The sequence below is a fragment of the Nesoenas mayeri genome (genome assembly GCF_963082525.1).
Source record: "Nesoenas mayeri genome assembly, chromosome: 3".
Classification (NCBI taxonomy): domain Eukaryota; kingdom Metazoa; phylum Chordata; class Aves; order Columbiformes; family Columbidae; genus Nesoenas; species Nesoenas mayeri.
In genome coordinates, this window is record NC_137544.1 from 109,664,319 (window position 1) to 109,681,510 (window position 17,192).

Here is a 17,192-nt window from a genome sequence, read left to right on the forward strand (position 1 = left end):
CAGTGCCAAAATTCACAAACACCAAGATCATGACAATAATAGCACAAGGAATTTAGGTGCAAGGGGCACCTAAGCCAAAGGCATCCAGTGACTATTTGCATCTTCAGCATGGAGCTGTGTTTGGTGGACTATAGTCCTATGGCAACAACCACACTCAGGTCGAGAGGAACCACGCATGTTGGGAGGTATGGTCTCCACAGATCACAGTTTGGTATTGGAGACAGAAGCAGCTGCAGTGTGCTCCCTTCTACATCAATTAGCAAGCACTCTTGATTTCCCAGCAAGCTGCCCATACCGCCCTACTTCTATCTAACTATTCACCACAGAGGAATCTACTGAAAGAGCAGCCGTGTCGCTGAGCAGAAATGCCAGATGGCCTCCTCTGTGGGACACACTGGAGCAGGTAGCAAGACCTGCCTGTCTCCTATTCTCACCTGCAGAGGCATCTCTGGAAAGAAGACCCCCTGCTCCAGCCTGCCCCTGCTCTTATCTCAGCACACAAGGATGCATTCATCCTTCTTGGCTAAGCTGGTGACAATCCTTTGCTAACACAGGTGACAGGAAGTGAGCCAGCACTCAGGTAGATGGTGGAGGCCAAGGCTAGCATTTTCCCAGACACAAGAGAGGAGGGATCTGCTTGCAGAACAGGAGCCTTCCTGTCCAGCAGACCTTCCTCTCATCATCTCTGCTCCTCTTTCCAAAGCCAGGGTTGGTGTTGGTGACTGGTATTGCTAGAGAGAGGGGAATGCCTGGGGACGGAGGGGACTTAGGCACTAGGCAGGCTGCCTGGGTTGCTGCTTGGTGCTGTGCATTAGCAAGCGTGAGCTGCAGGCTGGATGTCTCCCTTGAAGAAGGTTCTGTGGCTCACATGCTCTCAGACCCTCGGGAGCTGATCACAACTGTGTGGGGTGAGAGTGTGTGAAGCATTGAACTACAGCTACTGCTATACACTTGTGGGTCCAGCACGGAAGGCTGTGCTGCAGCATCTCAGCTGTATACTATATGCTGAAGTTACCCAGGGCTGGCAGAAGAAGACCATTATCTGGCAGTTGCCTTACTCTCCAGGGACACTTGCTTTCCTTTGGTTGCTGGACTCTGAGTCTGGGTTTTTGCTCTTTGTTGCTTTTTGGCCACACCAGGAGAGGTCAGGGAATCCCCTGTCAGCCCCAGGGCCTGAGCTGCACGCTGAGGGGGAAGGAGAAACGCGCTGGAGAGCAGTCCCTGGCTTATGCTTTTGGCAGGGAGAAGAATTTTCCCTCCAAGGTGGCAGCAGGCTTCTGGGAGAAAGCACTGGGGTTTCTTGAAGGAAGGACAGGGCTCTGAGGGGCTCTGAGGGGAGATCCACAGCTGGACCTCCATGAGCTGCTCCGTGGAGGAAGAGAAGTGGAGCTCAGTGAAGGAGGAAGCCGACTTTGTGTCTGTGTAGCTCGCCGCTGGTTTGGGACACTTCCAGGTGGTCTCTGTGCCTGAAGCCTGCAGAGGAAGAGAAAAGGGAGGATGAAAGGGAATTTCTGCAAGGGGTTTAGGGCTCCTGGCAAGTTTGGCATGAATGTTGCTGAGCAATTGTAAGAAGTCTCCAGCACCAGGATGACAGGAGTTTTGCTGTGGACAAGACAAGGCACTGGTTTGAACACTCGTGCTGTTAACTAGTGTTGGCCCCGATGCTCTAGTACTCTCTGAGACAATGCACAGGCATGGTTTGGCCAATAGCACATATCTGTGACTCTTCTTGACATGCAGCATGGATGTAGCAACTTCTTTCAAGGTAGCAGGTACAATCTGGGAATGTGGGGATGAGCTGGATTGCACCAGCTGGCCTCTGACAGTAACTACTGGTAGATAAACCAACCCACAGGGATGCCCTCCTTTCACCCCACACCTCTGAAAGAGCAGAATTTGCTGGACCTGTGGCAGAGCCACATCAGCATCTCTGCTCCTGGGCTGGACTTCCAGACCCAAGTTCAGGAAGAAAAGCCAAACACTGCAGAATTCAGAAGGCTCACTTCCCCTTATATGTCTATGCTTACTTGATAGAGAACAAAGTACCTACAAAAAAATCCCAAGACACAGGGATATGTAGGAACTCGGACCATGTGGAGGTGGTCCGCGCTGTTCTGGGTCACTGACAGAGCCCATGCACGTACATCTCCCTCTATCCACCTCTTTGCATGCTGGCCATCTTCTGAGGCAATCACAATTGGCAACCTTGCGGCCCTTGGAGCTCTTATCACAATAGCCAGGTCAGTCACAACTGTGCCAAGTATGCTGCAAAACTGAGAGCTCAACATGGGAGGGCTCTGCTATTAGCAGGATCAGACCAAATGAACGAGCTTGTGGAACGGAAGAAGGCCTCAAAGCCAGGGCAAGAGAAGAGGGCTTTGGCCCTTTGGCCAGACTGAGCCAAAGAAGGCAGAGAGGTGGCAATTTCACACATCAGTGAGCTGAAATTACTGTAGGAAACAGGGATGGACCGCTTATTCAAGCCAAGTGAAAGGTAAAGCAGTAGGAGGTGAGCAAAGTCCTGGCTGCACCTCCTTAACAAGTCCAACATTTTGCATTGCTCAGCATTTTGGTCTTACCTGTAGGCAAGAGCTGCATCCTGTGGGGAGCTACATAGCATGGCCATTGCAACAGCCATGGAGCTCTCAGACTTTGCCGCCTCTAGCGTTGTTTTCACTGGTGTGATGGGCCGAGGAATTCTGCTCTTTGTGCTTATGGGTCTTTCTTCTTTCCCCAGGGGGGCAGCCTTCTCTTTCCCAGCCTTCCTTGGGACTGAGTCATCAGAGTCATGTGTGTCCTCCTCAGAACCAGTGGCTGAGAGGGTTTCTGAAACCCGCTGCCTCTCATCGCTGGAGGACGCTGAGGAGGAGGCCCCTGAGGCCAGCCGAAGAAGGCAGTTTTGCCTCCTCTCCGTCACGAAGCGAGCCAAGTCAGGTTGCTTTGCCCTCTTATAAAGCCTCTCTTTGGTAGAAAGCGATGTTGAAAGGTCTGAGCCAGTGTCCTCCTCAGAGAACAAAATAGGTGTTCGACCTCTATACCTGGAACCAAGAGGCCTCCTGGGGCCTTTATGCTGTGTGTTGAAGAGGATCTCTGCTCGTTTCAGGTGTTCTGCCACCAGTGCTGACTTCTCAAGGTCAGGATCCCTTGTCACCACTTTACCAGGCTCATCCAAATCCAGCGAGAGTGACACTTTGTCAGAGAGCTCTGGCTTGTCTTTGAGAGGCTTTGCTTCAGCATTGGGAAGGGGCAGCTGCTCCCCTGCTGTTTCTGAGGTGGTTTCAATGTGATTAGCTGAAAGCGCAGAGCTCTCTGTCTGTGCCCCTTCCAGTCCTGAATGTATGCTTTCATTCTCTATCTGCACCAGGTTGTCCTCCAGCTCTTCTTCAATAATGACCTCCTCAAACTGGCCCGGAGGGCAGTTTTCCTCATGCCTCATCAGCTCGCCACTGGAAGACATGACATGTAAGTGGGTCTTTTCAGCAATATGAACAAATGTGCGCTCAACTTTGGTAAAGGGGGAGGAAGCTGTAGCCACTGTCACAGGGGGCTTTGATTCAGATTTAAGGACTGAAGAGAGGGTCACTGGCTTGGATACATCCAGTTGGCTACCCATAGGCTGTGGCCGCTCACTCTGAGGAGTCAGTGCAGCAAGAGTGCCCAGATCAACTTCTGGAGCCAAGTCTGTGGTCACTGGAGACTCTTTCAGATCACCTGGCGAAAATAGCACTAGTGTTTTGGAGCCTTCCTCCAGCTCCAGGTCCCCACCAGCAGTGGAAGCACGACCCTTGGATCCCTTCTGGTCATCAGCCAGGAGTGTGGAGGGTGCACACTCCTGGCTGCGCTCTGTGCTTTTTTGACTCAGGCCACTGCTGGAACCATTGTGCATATCAATCTCATCCCCTTCCTCCTCTTCCTCTTCCTCGTCTTCTTCCTCATTGTCTTCTTCCTCCTCCTCCTCTTTTCCATTTATTTCCAGATAAGGTTCCAGAGGTTTGCAAGGAGCAGTCAAAACAACATTTGAGAAATCAACTTTCTTTATCCGCTGGGATACCTTAGGCTTTTCCCAGTAGTCTGACATATCTTTTCTGAAGTCTTGATAAGGCAAACTTAAAGGCTCTGCCTTGGGCAGACCATTCATTTCAAATGACTTCAGCATATATGCCTGCAAGAAGACACATGTGACAAAAGAAAAGGGTTAGTATTCAGACATAGCATGGACACAGACATCAGAATCAAGAGCAGTGGGAAGCATCAGTCGAAAGGTTCTAGTCCATGACACTTTCAAAATACATGCCTGAGCAGTGATCCCTCAATCATTTAATTCATACAAACCTTAGAGAGATTCACACATACTCATAAATGAAGGCAGAAAAATGTGCCAAAGGAGTTCCTTTGTTAGCAGCCTTTACCTGGACCTAAAAGAGATTTTTGCAAGCAATTCTTCAGGATTTTTTTCATGTTTACCAGTCTTCTTCAGTATTTATATATTTATTGCAATATTTAAATATTTACATATTCACTTCTTCCTTACTGGAACCATTCAGCAACTCTCTTTCATTCCTAGGCCATGGTGAACTCAAGGGGCCCCTCAGGGACAGCTACATTTGCTGATGACTTTCCCATATTATCCACCATTGTCTTGGGGGCAATACCCTTGTAGTGCTCCTGTGTTCCCCTCTATGCTATTCATCCCTCGCTCCTGCTCTCACATCCCTCCAGCAACTCATACTTCTGACTCTTACAGGCTCCTTCAGCTTTCACTAAAATGCTTAGCAAGTTAAGTCATGAAAGCTGACATATAAAGTATCATTATTAGACTCTGGGGTGTCCAAAAACTAAAAGCAATGGGAGGACAGAACAGCTGGTCTTTCTTGAGTAGCAGTCTGTGGTGGAGAGATGGCCCATAAGGCACCAGGGGTAGGTTGTGAATTGATCACAAGACCAACAGAAAAGCAGCAACTCACATACACATGCACACACTTGAACAAATAAGCAAAATAAGCAAAAAAATCGCAAAATAAATAGGCAAAATAAATGTCCATTGAAGTTTAGCCTAATTAACTATTAGTTGCAAATTAAAACCACAGAAGCATCACTCTGTAAAATGGATTAAAAAACCAAACCAAACCAAAACCAAATCCCAAAACATTTAAGTCACTCTTCTTTAAGAGGGCTGGGAAACAAAAGCCTCTCTGTAAACTCAACCAATCAATAATGCATCAGGTTACTTTTCAGTCCTAATTATGAACAGCAGGCTCCAAACATCGGTGTTTGCAAGTGGCATTTGACAGTATCAGAGGCTACGACTAAACAAGCACCCATTTAACTACCTGGGCTACAGAGCTGCCATCAGCCAGCACATTCATCTGGCTATGGGAACAGAACATTTTGTCTCTGAGAGGGAAAGAAGCCCTCAATAGCTTTTCAGTCCAATGACACAATTTCAAATTGTGCTGTAAACCTGCATGTTATTCTGTGCAGAGCAACTGCCTTATTAGTATGCCTGAAAAATGTAAGATCTCTATGCTCATGTATAACAGGGACATTTCAAATAGCTCAGTGGGCAGCATCAAGCTGTTATGCATGGTGAAAAATTGTTATCTATTTAATATTTCTTTTTATATCGTATAAATTAAAACACAGGCTGGTGTTGGCAATGCCTCTGGACTCAAAATCATTGTCTCTTATTTCATTAAAGCTGAAGTCTGGTGCTGAAGATGACCCTGTTAGTCGATTTAGTCTTTCACTGACCCACTCTACCTTTTCTCTTAGGATGACAGATTTGGGTCTTGAACTGGTAAGAGGGACTTACCACCCTTTGCAAAGGAAATTACCCACTTGACTTCCTCCCTCAGGCATTTTTTTGGACATTAGCAGCCTAAAATTGGCTTCTGCTTGTTGGCTGGATGTGGTTTTCCCAGGACATATACCTGCAGTGCTAGCCTGGAGTCTTAACCAGACACGCTTCCTCAGTGGAACTGGGACCTGATTAAAGAAGCCCTGACCAACATCTTGCCTTGTGCTGAGCCTCCCACTGGAAGGAGTACCTGATCCCCAATAACAGTTCACCTGCTGCTCTACTTCATCCCATTTTCTAGATGCTGTGATTGATGGTACAGCTTTGTGATCGCTGGTTTCTCTGCATATGTAAACTTTCATACATCCCGTCAGCTCCTACGAGCTTGTGTCATCTCATCTATTTCTGGTCAAGAAGAACTGAATCCAGTCCTGCAGTGTACATCCTCTGTAGGTCAGAGATACGGTTTATGTGTCCTGCAGTCTGCCCCACCAGCAGCCCTGTCTCCAGCAACCCCTCTTTCCTCAACAGCTCTTACCCTTGCAAGACATCAGAAGTTTTACTGAGATGAGATTCACATGAAGCAGTAAGATATGACACAGAGCTGGACATCATGATGTTGCTGTAATAAAAATAATGCTTCTTTCCTTCTTCTGCTCTGGTACCCCTTTGCTGTCATTCAGTTGTGCAGTAGATACCTTTCTAATCATAATGTACTTCCACCTCTGGCTGTACAAATTCTTTGTGGTATTTAGCAAATGAACTGCCCTTCTGTCTGTAATTCCCCATGTATTTTCTATTTCCCTGCATGGACATTGCACCCTAAGCACAACAGTGATTGTTTGGCTTCTGCCTACCTGTGGGAGACTTGGACTGCTTAACCTGTTGCATGCAATACCCCAAAATTGTCAGAATGCTTTCCTTAAAGAAGCCCGAAGCTGTTGTTGTTTTGCTACTGCAAATGCACCATGGAGAAAATCTGAAGAGCATAAATATGCCAAAAAATATGGAGGACAGAAGTTACCTACAAACTCAACTAATTTAACACATATTTTATTACCTTCATTGCTATCGTCACCTGAGGCTGTTAACAAGGAAGAATGTCCTAGGGCATCAAAGTATGAGATTGGCTTCACTGTTGAGTTAATGTAATCAGCAGCTAGCTGTAAGCAAACAGCCTGCCGGACCAGGTGTTCGCAGTTTGTCCTCTCTTGGCAGTCATCATGTGTCTTCTGTACTACAGGTCACTCAGCTGCTCTAGGACTTTTTCCCAAAAGCTGGAGAAGAATTTTTCTGTTCTGCTGTGCCAATGGGGAGGAACTGTGGGAAGATGCCAGAAGATCAAGAGTGGAGAGTCTTAGCTTGCATCTTAAAATTGTAGAATAAAAAAGGTGTAAGGAATCTCTGGAGGTCTCTGCTCCAGCCACTCCTCAAAGCAGGACTAACTCAGAGATGTCTGCTCCAGGCCCTGTCCAACTGAGTTTTGAGTATCTTCAAAGACGGAGATCTCACAACCTCTTTGGGACCCTGTCCTAGAGTCTGAGGCTTTTCATGCTGAAAAAGTTTTTCTTTATATCTAATTTCTACATCTAATTTTCCTTTTACCCAGCTTGTGTCCATCACATCTCATCTTTTCATTGTGATCCTCTGAGAAGAGTCTGGCATCATCCTTCCATCAGGTGATTCAAGGAAAAAATAAGATCCCACCCCAACCCTTCTCTTTTTAAGGCAGAACAAACCCAACTCTCTCAGCCTCTCTGTATGTCATATGTTCTAGTTCCTCATCATCTCGGTGGCCCTCTGCTAGGCTCACTCCACTATGAGAAGGAACTATGCCATGAGTTGAGGCAACCATCCCATTTTAAAAAGCTACCAAGACTGTGAGTGGGCAGAGCTACCCTGGATCTGGACAAATCTGAGTCCAAAAGACTGCCTTTACCTATAGCAAGCTCCGATCTCTGCCTATGTTCCTCACTTTCTCGGAAGACACATTTGCCTGTCTTTGGGCAGTGAACCATTTTTTTCCAACTTGCTTGGGCTTAGATCTTAACTCCTGGGTCTTTTGACTTCCCAGTCAATTGTCCAGGAATGCATATGGCTGTTAATTAGTCTGAGCATGTGTGCCCCACAAAGTCTCTGCATTTCACGTCTGTAACACTCTGTCTTTTCACTGAATTTAAATTAAATTTGGCTAGTAACTACTTTGGGCAACAATATGTGTTTGGAAGGCAATAAATATGCCTGCTTTGCACAGAGGCTACAATTAGAATATGAAGAGGAAGGAGAGTCAGGAGAGAAAAAGATCTACCTGCTTGTATTTGGTAGAGGCAGAAATCAGAGCCTTCAAGTCCATCTCTGTCCCCGTGCTCATCAGCAGCTACATGGAGTCTAGGGATTTGTCTTTAAACTGGTGGGGTTTCACATTAGCAGGATCATTGGCAATAGGACATCCTCAGAGGAGACTCACATTACCCAATATGGCAGCTGGAAAGTTTCTACATCCCAGTGATGCTGCAAATACTGCAAAAATCAGCAAAGGTGCAGTCTCCATGGAATTACAGAATAGTTGGGGTTCAAAGGGACCTCTGGAGATCATCTAGTCCAACCCACCTGCTAAAGCAGATTCAGCCAGAGCAGATCACACAGGAATGTGTCCAGGTGGGTTTTGAATGTCTCCAGAGAAGGAGACTCCACAACCTCTCTGGACAGCCTGTTGCAGTGCTCTGTCACCCTCAAAGGAAAGAAGTTTCTCCTCATGTTTACATGGAACCTTCTATGTTTCAATCTGTGCCTGTTGCCCCTCATCCTATTGTTGGGCACAACTGCAAAGAGTCTGGTCCTATCCTCTTGACACTCATCCTGGAAATATTTATGAGTCTAAATAAGGTCCCCTCTAAGCCTTCTTTTCTCCAGACTGAACAGACCCAGATCTCTCAGCCATTCCTCATAAGAAAGATGCTCCAGACTCCTAACAATCTTTGGAGCTCTCTGGTGGACTCCCTGCAGTAATTCCTTGTCCTTCTTAAACTGGGAAGCCCAGAACTGGCCACGGTACTGCAGATGTGGCCTCACTAGGACAGAGTAGAGGGGGAGGAGAACCTCCCCTGACCTGCTGGCAACACTTGCCACAGCAAGTTTACAACCATACATTAGAAGTTCCCAGGTCCTCTTGTCACCAAGAATGTAGCCAGATGTGTTCTTCTCAGACAGCAGCACAGAGCAGACTCATGCTGGTGAATTCAAGAGCAGTACCAGCATCCAGACTGTTAATGTGCTCTTCTGTGTCCTGCCTCATGCCAAGTCACGCACACTCTGCCCAGGTCCCTTTAGCAATATGGAGTGATGACAGCACTTGCCATGCCTGTATGGCTTTCTGGTGATCTTACAGCTCTTGAATACATAGAGAAAAGACCCTATAGCTTGTCTGTGCCTACACTCCCACAGCAGAGCAGTCTGTGGCACCGCACAGAGTGGGCCTGGCATTCACCAGAAAAGCCTGCCGTCTCCAGAAGCTCTGCACTGACATGGGGGAAAGGGAACAGTTTCTCAGGTGAGCCTAATCAATTTTCTCTTAGACTGTAGAATTTCAGATTATCATTTTTCTCCCATCTCTTGGTTTTAAACATTTTAAATGCAATAATTTGTGAAACAAAACCAAAACCAAAGCAAACCAAACCAAAACAAAGCACTTTGCGAGTTTTAATGATCTCTTGTAGGGATTTATTTTGTCCTGATCTTCTTGCCTCAAAAACAACATTAATTGCAACAAGATTCTATTTTCTGGACACTTTTCCGAATAACTTAAGTTTTACTGCAGCCACCATTGATTACAATATTTTACAAGATCCTCCTTCCTTATAATTCCGAGTGCTTTCCTAAGTTTTAAAACACCTCCTAATACTCATTTTTTAGGAACACTACTGAAAACAACTATTCCTGACCCCATCTTGCAAGTAAAAACCTTGAGAAGGAGTGGGGGGGGGAAGGGGGAGGAAGGCACAGGGCTGCTTGCAGTGAGAATGGGAAAAGTGGGAGAAGGTTTTACAGTGCACTTAAAAACAACTAGTAAAACAATTAACTCACATTCCTGACAAGCTGCTTGATTTTCAGAGACGCAATACACAGGAGCACATAAAGTGTACTGTAAAACTCGCAAATAACACGTTGATAGCAAACATTAGCATTCTCTACTGCTAATCTCAAGAGTAGTGCTTCCTTAGCTTCTAAGTTTTCGGCCTGCTTATTGATGGTGTCTTGAAGATGGTCAATAAATTGCATGTAATTCTCATTGGGACCCTGATGAATAGTTGTAAATGATTTGGCTGCTTTGTTGGATTCAGTCACCTGTCTCATAGCTTGATATGCCAGATCTGTTGACTGTCTCAGGATTTCAGAAACTTATCGTGTCTGTAGTTGCGGTGTGTCAATTAGTGTCTCTTCCAGGAGTTTTGGGATACCTGCCCCCTTCAACGAATCCCCATTGTTCTGTTCTAAATGATCTATAGCTGTTACATTTCACACAGTTCTTTTGACAAATTATCTGACTCCAGTTCCTTGGACTGCTTGGTCTCCTTAGGGTCGTGTGATGGTATGGAAGGCCATCCACTCGGTAATTTTCCTCCCCCCGCCACAAACTGCTGTATCAGTGCCGCCGGCACAACAGGGGATGGAGTGGGGAGGGGGTCAAAAGACACGATCCGGGTAAACTTCACAGTTATGTTTAGGTTTGTTATCAGGCTGCAACGTTGGAAAAATTCTGGCAACGGTAGCCCACTCAGCCTTAAAGACTTTTAAGGTGGAAATTTTAAGCTTCCATTTAGTCACTAGTGATTTAGTTGCTTTATCGTCTCCATTGCTGACCTTATTCCATAATTTCTGCCCTTTATCGTCCCGAAGTTAACGTTTAAAAGCCTTCCCGTTTTCTCCCGAGTAACCATTAATTCTATACCGAATTAATAGTCCACATATGTTACTTTCTTCTTATTTAAGTCCTCTCATAGAGAGAATAGGCAGGAGGAGTTTAACTATGGCTTCTTCCTCAAAGGATATATTTTGCCCCATAGCTTCACTCTTCCCTCCTCCCGCTCCCAGCCGCTCACCATTTACAGTGACTTCTTCAACAAAATGCGGAACATTCGTACGCCTCCGCCCGGTTTTCATTCCAGCTGATCCGCCTCCGGCTGGGCCGCTCTAGGCTTTTCCCCATCTTTCGTGGTACGCCATTCAGAGTATCATGTCGGGGTCACCATATGTAGAGGGAGATAAGGACTAAGCAAAACAAGTCGATTCAATGTGAATCACGCTAAGCCATTTATTACAGAAACAAGTCTCCTTATATACGTGACTATATTCTAATCACGCGTCCACGCTCCAAGCATGGATTTGTTAAATGAGTATCGTGGGCGGTCCGTGCGCTGGAGTCTCACTGATGATACGTCCGATGATTCACGTCACGCCAGGACCCTGCTGATTGAGGAAAGCCCCTCTTTCTCACAGCAGGCTCTGCACTCAGCTTCTCGAAGCGGCCTTGAAATACCTTTGAGCCTGACTAATCCAGCAACAGATCTTTATCTATCAAAACCCAACCACAATATCTCTCGTTGATTCTTTCCTAGCAGAGCTCCCTTGCGTCTGTCCACATGAGAAACGCAGGACTGTGCAACTGGACAGACGCAGAAGCCTTCCAACAAACACCACAGCTGTACACTCCTTCAAGCTTAAACGTGAATGGAACCCACAGCAAGGCACACGCATGTGGACAGACAAGCCTTTATAAGCCTTTCCCACACAGTTTCATCCCCAAACAGGAGCATATCTGCGCTTACCCTCCAAATGTGAAGCCCTGTGTACGTGTGTGTAGTGCCTCAGTCTTAAACCGACGTGTTTACCCTCCAGCATGAAAGTGCATTTGCCGTACGTCCTCCTGTAAATAGAAGTGAGAGGGCGTGCTTGCAGAAGTGTGCATGTGTTTGCTTATTATGTCAGTGTGTGAAAAGATAGGTGCTTTTCTCTAGCTGCGTAGGCGTGCCCCTTGTGGTGGGCGCATATACCTAGGTGCTTATGGAAAGGTTTCTGCATGTTTTTCGGTGAGACTCAGCACAGTCACAAGTGCGCAAGAGAACAGAGAAAAGGAAAATCTCCTAGGTAGAAGCAACAAAGCAAAACCGATTCAGGATTGATGTTTGCTCGACAGAGACGGATTCCCCGCGCTGACATTTCACAGTTAAACGAGAAGAAAGCTGAGCGGTACATCGACCGGAGAAATGTTTCCTCGTAGGTGATGTCGCGAATGAACAGCAGTGTGCGCAGCAGTCAGGACTGTGCCTGAAAAGTGCCAAAACCAGCAGAGCCTGTGTTCAAAAGCTGGTGGCGATGTGACTCTCATACTGAAGCACTTTAGGGGGAACATCTTTTTCCATATAGATTCTAAAGAAATATTTTTGCTCCAACCTAATGGCTTCATGTTCTGTCTTTAGATCTCGAATGGATTTACCTGGCTCTCCATCACGGCTTGTATGCTCCTCCCAGCCAGCCCAGATGCTGTCCATTGATACTGGCCAGGCTGATTGGCAGGCAAGTGGTAGGATGGATGTGTCTGCTTCGGTGGAACATGAAGCCCTCAGCAATGCCTTCCGCTCAGTACCACTTGCAGAGGAGGAGGACTTTGATAGCAAGGAATGGGTTATCATTGATAAGGTGACAGAGCTGAAGGACTTTCACCCAGGTGCTGAGCCGAGCACCTCTGGAACCACAGATGAGGAGCCTGAGGAACTGAGACCTATTGAAGACGGTGAGGAGAGAAAGCGCTTAGGAGGAGATGCTGCAGTCAGGCCAAAGGCGCATGATGGACGAGGTCGGGGTATGCAGCCTGTGACTGAGGAGGACAGTTCCCACAGACATGAAGGACCTTCTCAAACAGTATCTGACAGTAAACATGAACAGCAGATGGGAAGTCCAGCCCACTCTCCCCTACATTCAGCACCAGCTTTCCGACAAAGGAGATGAGAATCTGAACCTACTGGTCCTCAGAGACAGGTAAGATCCCTGGGTCTGTATTTTGTTGACTAGCATAGCATCATCTTAGAAAACCTCAGCTGTACTGGAGAAGTCTGTGACTCAAGCATGGATGCTTTTGTGAAACTGCTTCTAACAGTGCTTCTAAATGTTGTGAACATCTTAGAAGTGCTCCCTATAGCTCGTAACATCCCCTACAAAGGACACACTCTTATCAAGATCTTTCAGCTGATTTGGCACAGTGACAAGAGGAGAGCACAGCTGTGGTTGTAGGTATCTTAAATCAGTTCTCTTATTGCTCTACCACAGTGTTTTGTTAATAACCACTTAGCTGTATGCAAGTGTTGCCAGCCAATCTTCTCCACATAGTTTCTCAGCAGCAACAGCAGTGTCTGCCCTCTATACTAATCACACATCAGCACTGGGCACAGCAATGCAAATCATGAAATAACTCCCTGAGATTAAACTTTTCTCTAAATACCTAATAAAAAGCTCAGAGGAACCAGCACACACATCACATCAACATTACTTCTGTGATTGACATTGTTGTTACCAGAACTCACAGAAATGTTCTTTACCTACTCTGTTTGTTCCAGATAGTTGTAGAGGGCTTTTTTCTTTTGATTTTGCTTTTTTTCTGTGGTCCTCTGAAGATACAAAGAACTTCAGGCTGTAGTGGGAGGCAATTTATTAGATGACCTGGAAAAACATTAGATACTGTTGGGCTCCGAGTTCCTCTGTCATGTCTAATCTTCGTTTCTCAGACGTTCAGAAGAAGGCTGTCCCAGAATGTTTACTTCAAGAGACAATAAAATTGTTCTCCCGAGGGCTTTTTGTATTTGTAGGTTAATGAATGTGGGATCCATAAGAGCAGACAAGTCTCGGGTCATGAACACAGTGACATCCTCCTGTGGCAGGCGTTTGGGCAGCCTGCTTGTTCCTCTCTGGAAGCTGGTAATTCCATGTCCTATTCTCTCTTGAGCTTATTCTCTAAAGGAGTGTTCACTGGACTGGAGCATGTTAAAAGAGCATCCTTCTGTTCAGGCCTTGACCAGATTCTTCTCTTCTCTGGATCTTGGAGAGGTACAAGAAAAAAGTGCTGTTAATTTGGGCAGCAAAACATGACTGATGCAATAAACTATATGAAAAGAATCAAACCAAAGTGTTCCTTGCTGAGGTGTATGAGGCTGCAGTACTTACAGGAAGGACAGAAATACTGATAGCAGGCTCCAGTGGGACTGTCCTGCTGAGCATGGAATAATAGTAGTACATGCTTCTCAGGAAGACTGCATCCAGTTGCAAGGTTCCTAGGTGGAGGTGTTTGCTTGTAAGAAGCCAAGATGTTGGATGACACAGATATCTGGAGCTTGCACAGGCAAGATCAGCATAATTGAAAGGGTCTGTGTCTGATTTTGCTCTGTCTGAACACTTATTAGGCTGGTCAGTGCAAGATCTGCAAGTTGTGATGAACACAGCAAGAGCCAGCTGGTAAGAACCAGCCGTAGGAACCAGCAGGAACACTTCACTGATGTATTTAGCATAGCTAAAGAAGGCTGGAGATGCCTTCTTGGCCACCGCACCTAATACAGTTATAAGAAATGACTGGGCGAGTTGGGTATGACATAGTATGAAGGCTGCTAATTCCTGCACGGCGATACTTAAAAAGCAGGCAAAAAAGGTAAATTAATGGGATTGTGGATGATTACTGCTAATATATTAGACAGCCTTGGCTCTCCAGCTGACTGAACATTTTTTTGCTCCTGTATTTTGAAACACCCTCTGGTTACTCCTGGACCTAACTTTGTACATATAGACCAACACTGGACTTCTTTGGCTGGCCAGGATTCAGTTGTGCATCCTTTGAGTTCTGGACCCTTCAGTTGCTTCTATATACACAGCTTTGCAGTGTCATTCCTCTTTTTCCATTTGCTGTCACAGAGCCAACTGCCAACTCCGAAAGGAAGAATTACTTGGTGCCTGAAGGAAAGCATCAGCCTGTTCTCCTTAGGTGCGGCAGAGTTGGAGGGACAGTTGTTTGGGATGTTAATGATTTGACCAAGGAATTAACTAATGAAAATACTGAACGCCTCACTAGCAATGAGAGATATTTCCTATAGCTCAGGCTTGGGCTTCCTCTGGGTTTGATTGAAATTGTGAACAGATAGTGTGTGTGTGAGAAAATCTTCCTTACCTTTGGATATGAACTGAGCCTTTAAAATTATCACTAAATGCAGACCTACCATGATTAAGGTCCTAGGCCCTGTTGTACTGATTTGGGACCTCATTCTGGTCTCCCAGAAACTGGTGATCATCCATTGGTATCAGCAAAGTACAAACCGAGAGCAAATGGGTAATCCCTCCTCTCATGCTTTGTTCTGTTCCTCCATTCTCTGGCTCCAATATATAACCCATTACTTGTTGCTGGCAAAAAGACAGTCACCTCTGGCTTATCATAGAATCACAGCATGGCTGAGGTTGGAAGGGACCTCTGGAGATCTAGTCCCACTCAGGATTGCTCAGGAGGGCGTACAATCAGAATCTCTCTGAGGATGATGACTCCGCAACCTCTCTGGGCAACGTGTTGCAGTGTTTAATCACACTGATGGTAAAAAACCTTTTTCTTATGTTTAAATGAAATTTCCTGTATTTCAATTTCTGCCTATTTCTTCTTGTCCTTTCACTGGGCACGACTAAGAAGAGTCTGGGTCCATATTCTTTTTCCCATCAGGTATTTATAAATGTTGGTGAGAACCCCCATGAGCCTTCTCCAAACTAAACAGTCCCAACCCTCTCAGCATTTCCCCACATTAGGCCTCTTTTATCCCACAGGCAGCCTTCCACAGCCAGGAGAGTGCCACAAATAGAGTTATTTGAAGTTGTGCGTGTCTTGACCCTGAGAGGGCAGGAGCTGAGGAGCTTATGAGCCCTTCCCAGCCATTCCCCGCCATTGACTTCTCTGCTGAGAGATCAAGCAAGGATGCTCAGCATGAAGACCTGTGTTGGTAATGCCATGGGTAAGGCAGGAGGCAGTCAGAGGCACATTGCACAGGCTGCCTGGGACAGATCATAGAATCACAGAATCATAGAATGTCCTGAGTTGGAAGGGACCCACAAGGATCGTCACATCCAGGTCCCGTCCCTCCATTGGACAACCCCAAAATTGACACCACATGTCAAAGGGCATTGTCCAATCACTTCTTGAATAGTGTCAGGTTTGGAGCCGTGACTACCTCCCTGGGGAGCCTGTTCCAGTGTTCCACCTGGGAGTCCAACTTGACCTCTAATCACTGTTTTTCTTCCATAAAAATCTGTGCTGAGACCCTCACTGAGCCAAGAAAATATTCTCAGTTCAGGTGCTGAGCCCATGGGTGCCCCCACGCTCCTGACCTTCATCATTGCCTCATCTGAGGGATGCTATAGTTGTGATGTTGCCCAATACCCTTGGGAGCAGCACGGCTGGTTAGAGGATGTCCACTTCATTGACAACAGTATTGATGCTGTTCTCTTCCTCTGTTGGTTTGAGTTGGCGATGATTATTCCTTGGAAAAAGACACGTAGACACAGGAGAGGGCTGCCTCACAACAAGGACAGGGCTCAAGCATTTTGGGTGATCTGTAGAGCCTCTCTCTCATGTGTTGTAGAGCCCTGGATTGGCCCAGGTCTCTTACCTGGCTGAACTCTGATTTGCACTGATGACTGAAAGCTGAGCAGGGCTTTCTCTCGGTTATATTTTGGGCCTGGTGGCCTCTGTGTCCCCAGACACTGGAGCAGTGATAAGGGAAATCCTTGTCACTCCCAGAGTGCTGAAAGACAACAGGAGGAAAGGACAGAAACTACAAATTCACTGGCTCCAAGGCAGAAAGAAGAAAAGCTGGGTATATAAATATTATTTATACATGTTTATAGTATAGAAATATATGTATCATAGTATATTAATATGTATTGTGTCTAAATAATCAAGCAATGGATAGAACCAAAACACAGCAGGCTCTCAGGTTCATAACCATGGGCAGAAGAGGCAGGCTGGGGAAGAAGGCAACAGGAAAAATGCTATATGAAAAGGTGCTATGTGTCTTGGTGTCCCATTGTCCATGGGCTGCTCTGAGGAGACCTGAGGTACCATTTCTCAGTGGTGAGAAATGGGCGTTTGCAGAAGGAGACAGACTCTCATTGCCCCTCACTCAGTGTCTTTCCTGTTGAGCTGCACTTGGTGCCTGTTGTAGATTATGTGATTCTTTGATATGCAGCTCTTCCAGCTTCCATCCATGTGAGAAGAGCTTGCCAGCTGATGGAGAACGATCTGTGTAGAGTTGTCCTCTGTCCCTTAGGCTTTTTAGATTCAGGGTCCTTGTCCATCCATGTGTTAGGAATAAAGGATCAA

The 17,192-nt window shown here is 46.2% G+C and overlaps 2 protein-coding genes across 2 annotated transcripts in view; one reads left to right on the top strand and one right to left on the bottom strand.

Annotated features, from left to right (window-relative positions):
- Nucleotides 1-1,038: 1,038 nt before the first annotated feature.
- LOC308038712 (tau-tubulin kinase 1-like) lies at nucleotides 1,039-6,863 on the bottom strand (the record flags this gene model as incomplete). Its single annotated transcript, XM_080341487.1, is given in 5 exon segments — nucleotides 1,039-1,195; nucleotides 1,197-1,285; nucleotides 1,287-1,473; nucleotides 2,580-4,162; nucleotides 6,858-6,863. Coding segments are annotated over 5 exon segments (2,022 nt in total).
- A 2,458-nt stretch (nucleotides 6,864-9,321) lies between these two features.
- Nucleotides 9,322-17,192, top strand: part of LOC308038713 (tau-tubulin kinase 1-like) — a gene marked incomplete at both ends in the record, with an annotated part of 33,180 nt that continues 25,309 nt past the window's right edge. The window contains 3 exon segments of the mRNA XM_080341488.1: nucleotides 9,322-9,347; nucleotides 12,274-12,799; nucleotides 12,803-12,832. Of these exon segments, the coding sequence (XP_080197614.1) occupies nucleotides 9,322-9,347; nucleotides 12,274-12,799; nucleotides 12,803-12,832 (582 nt within the window).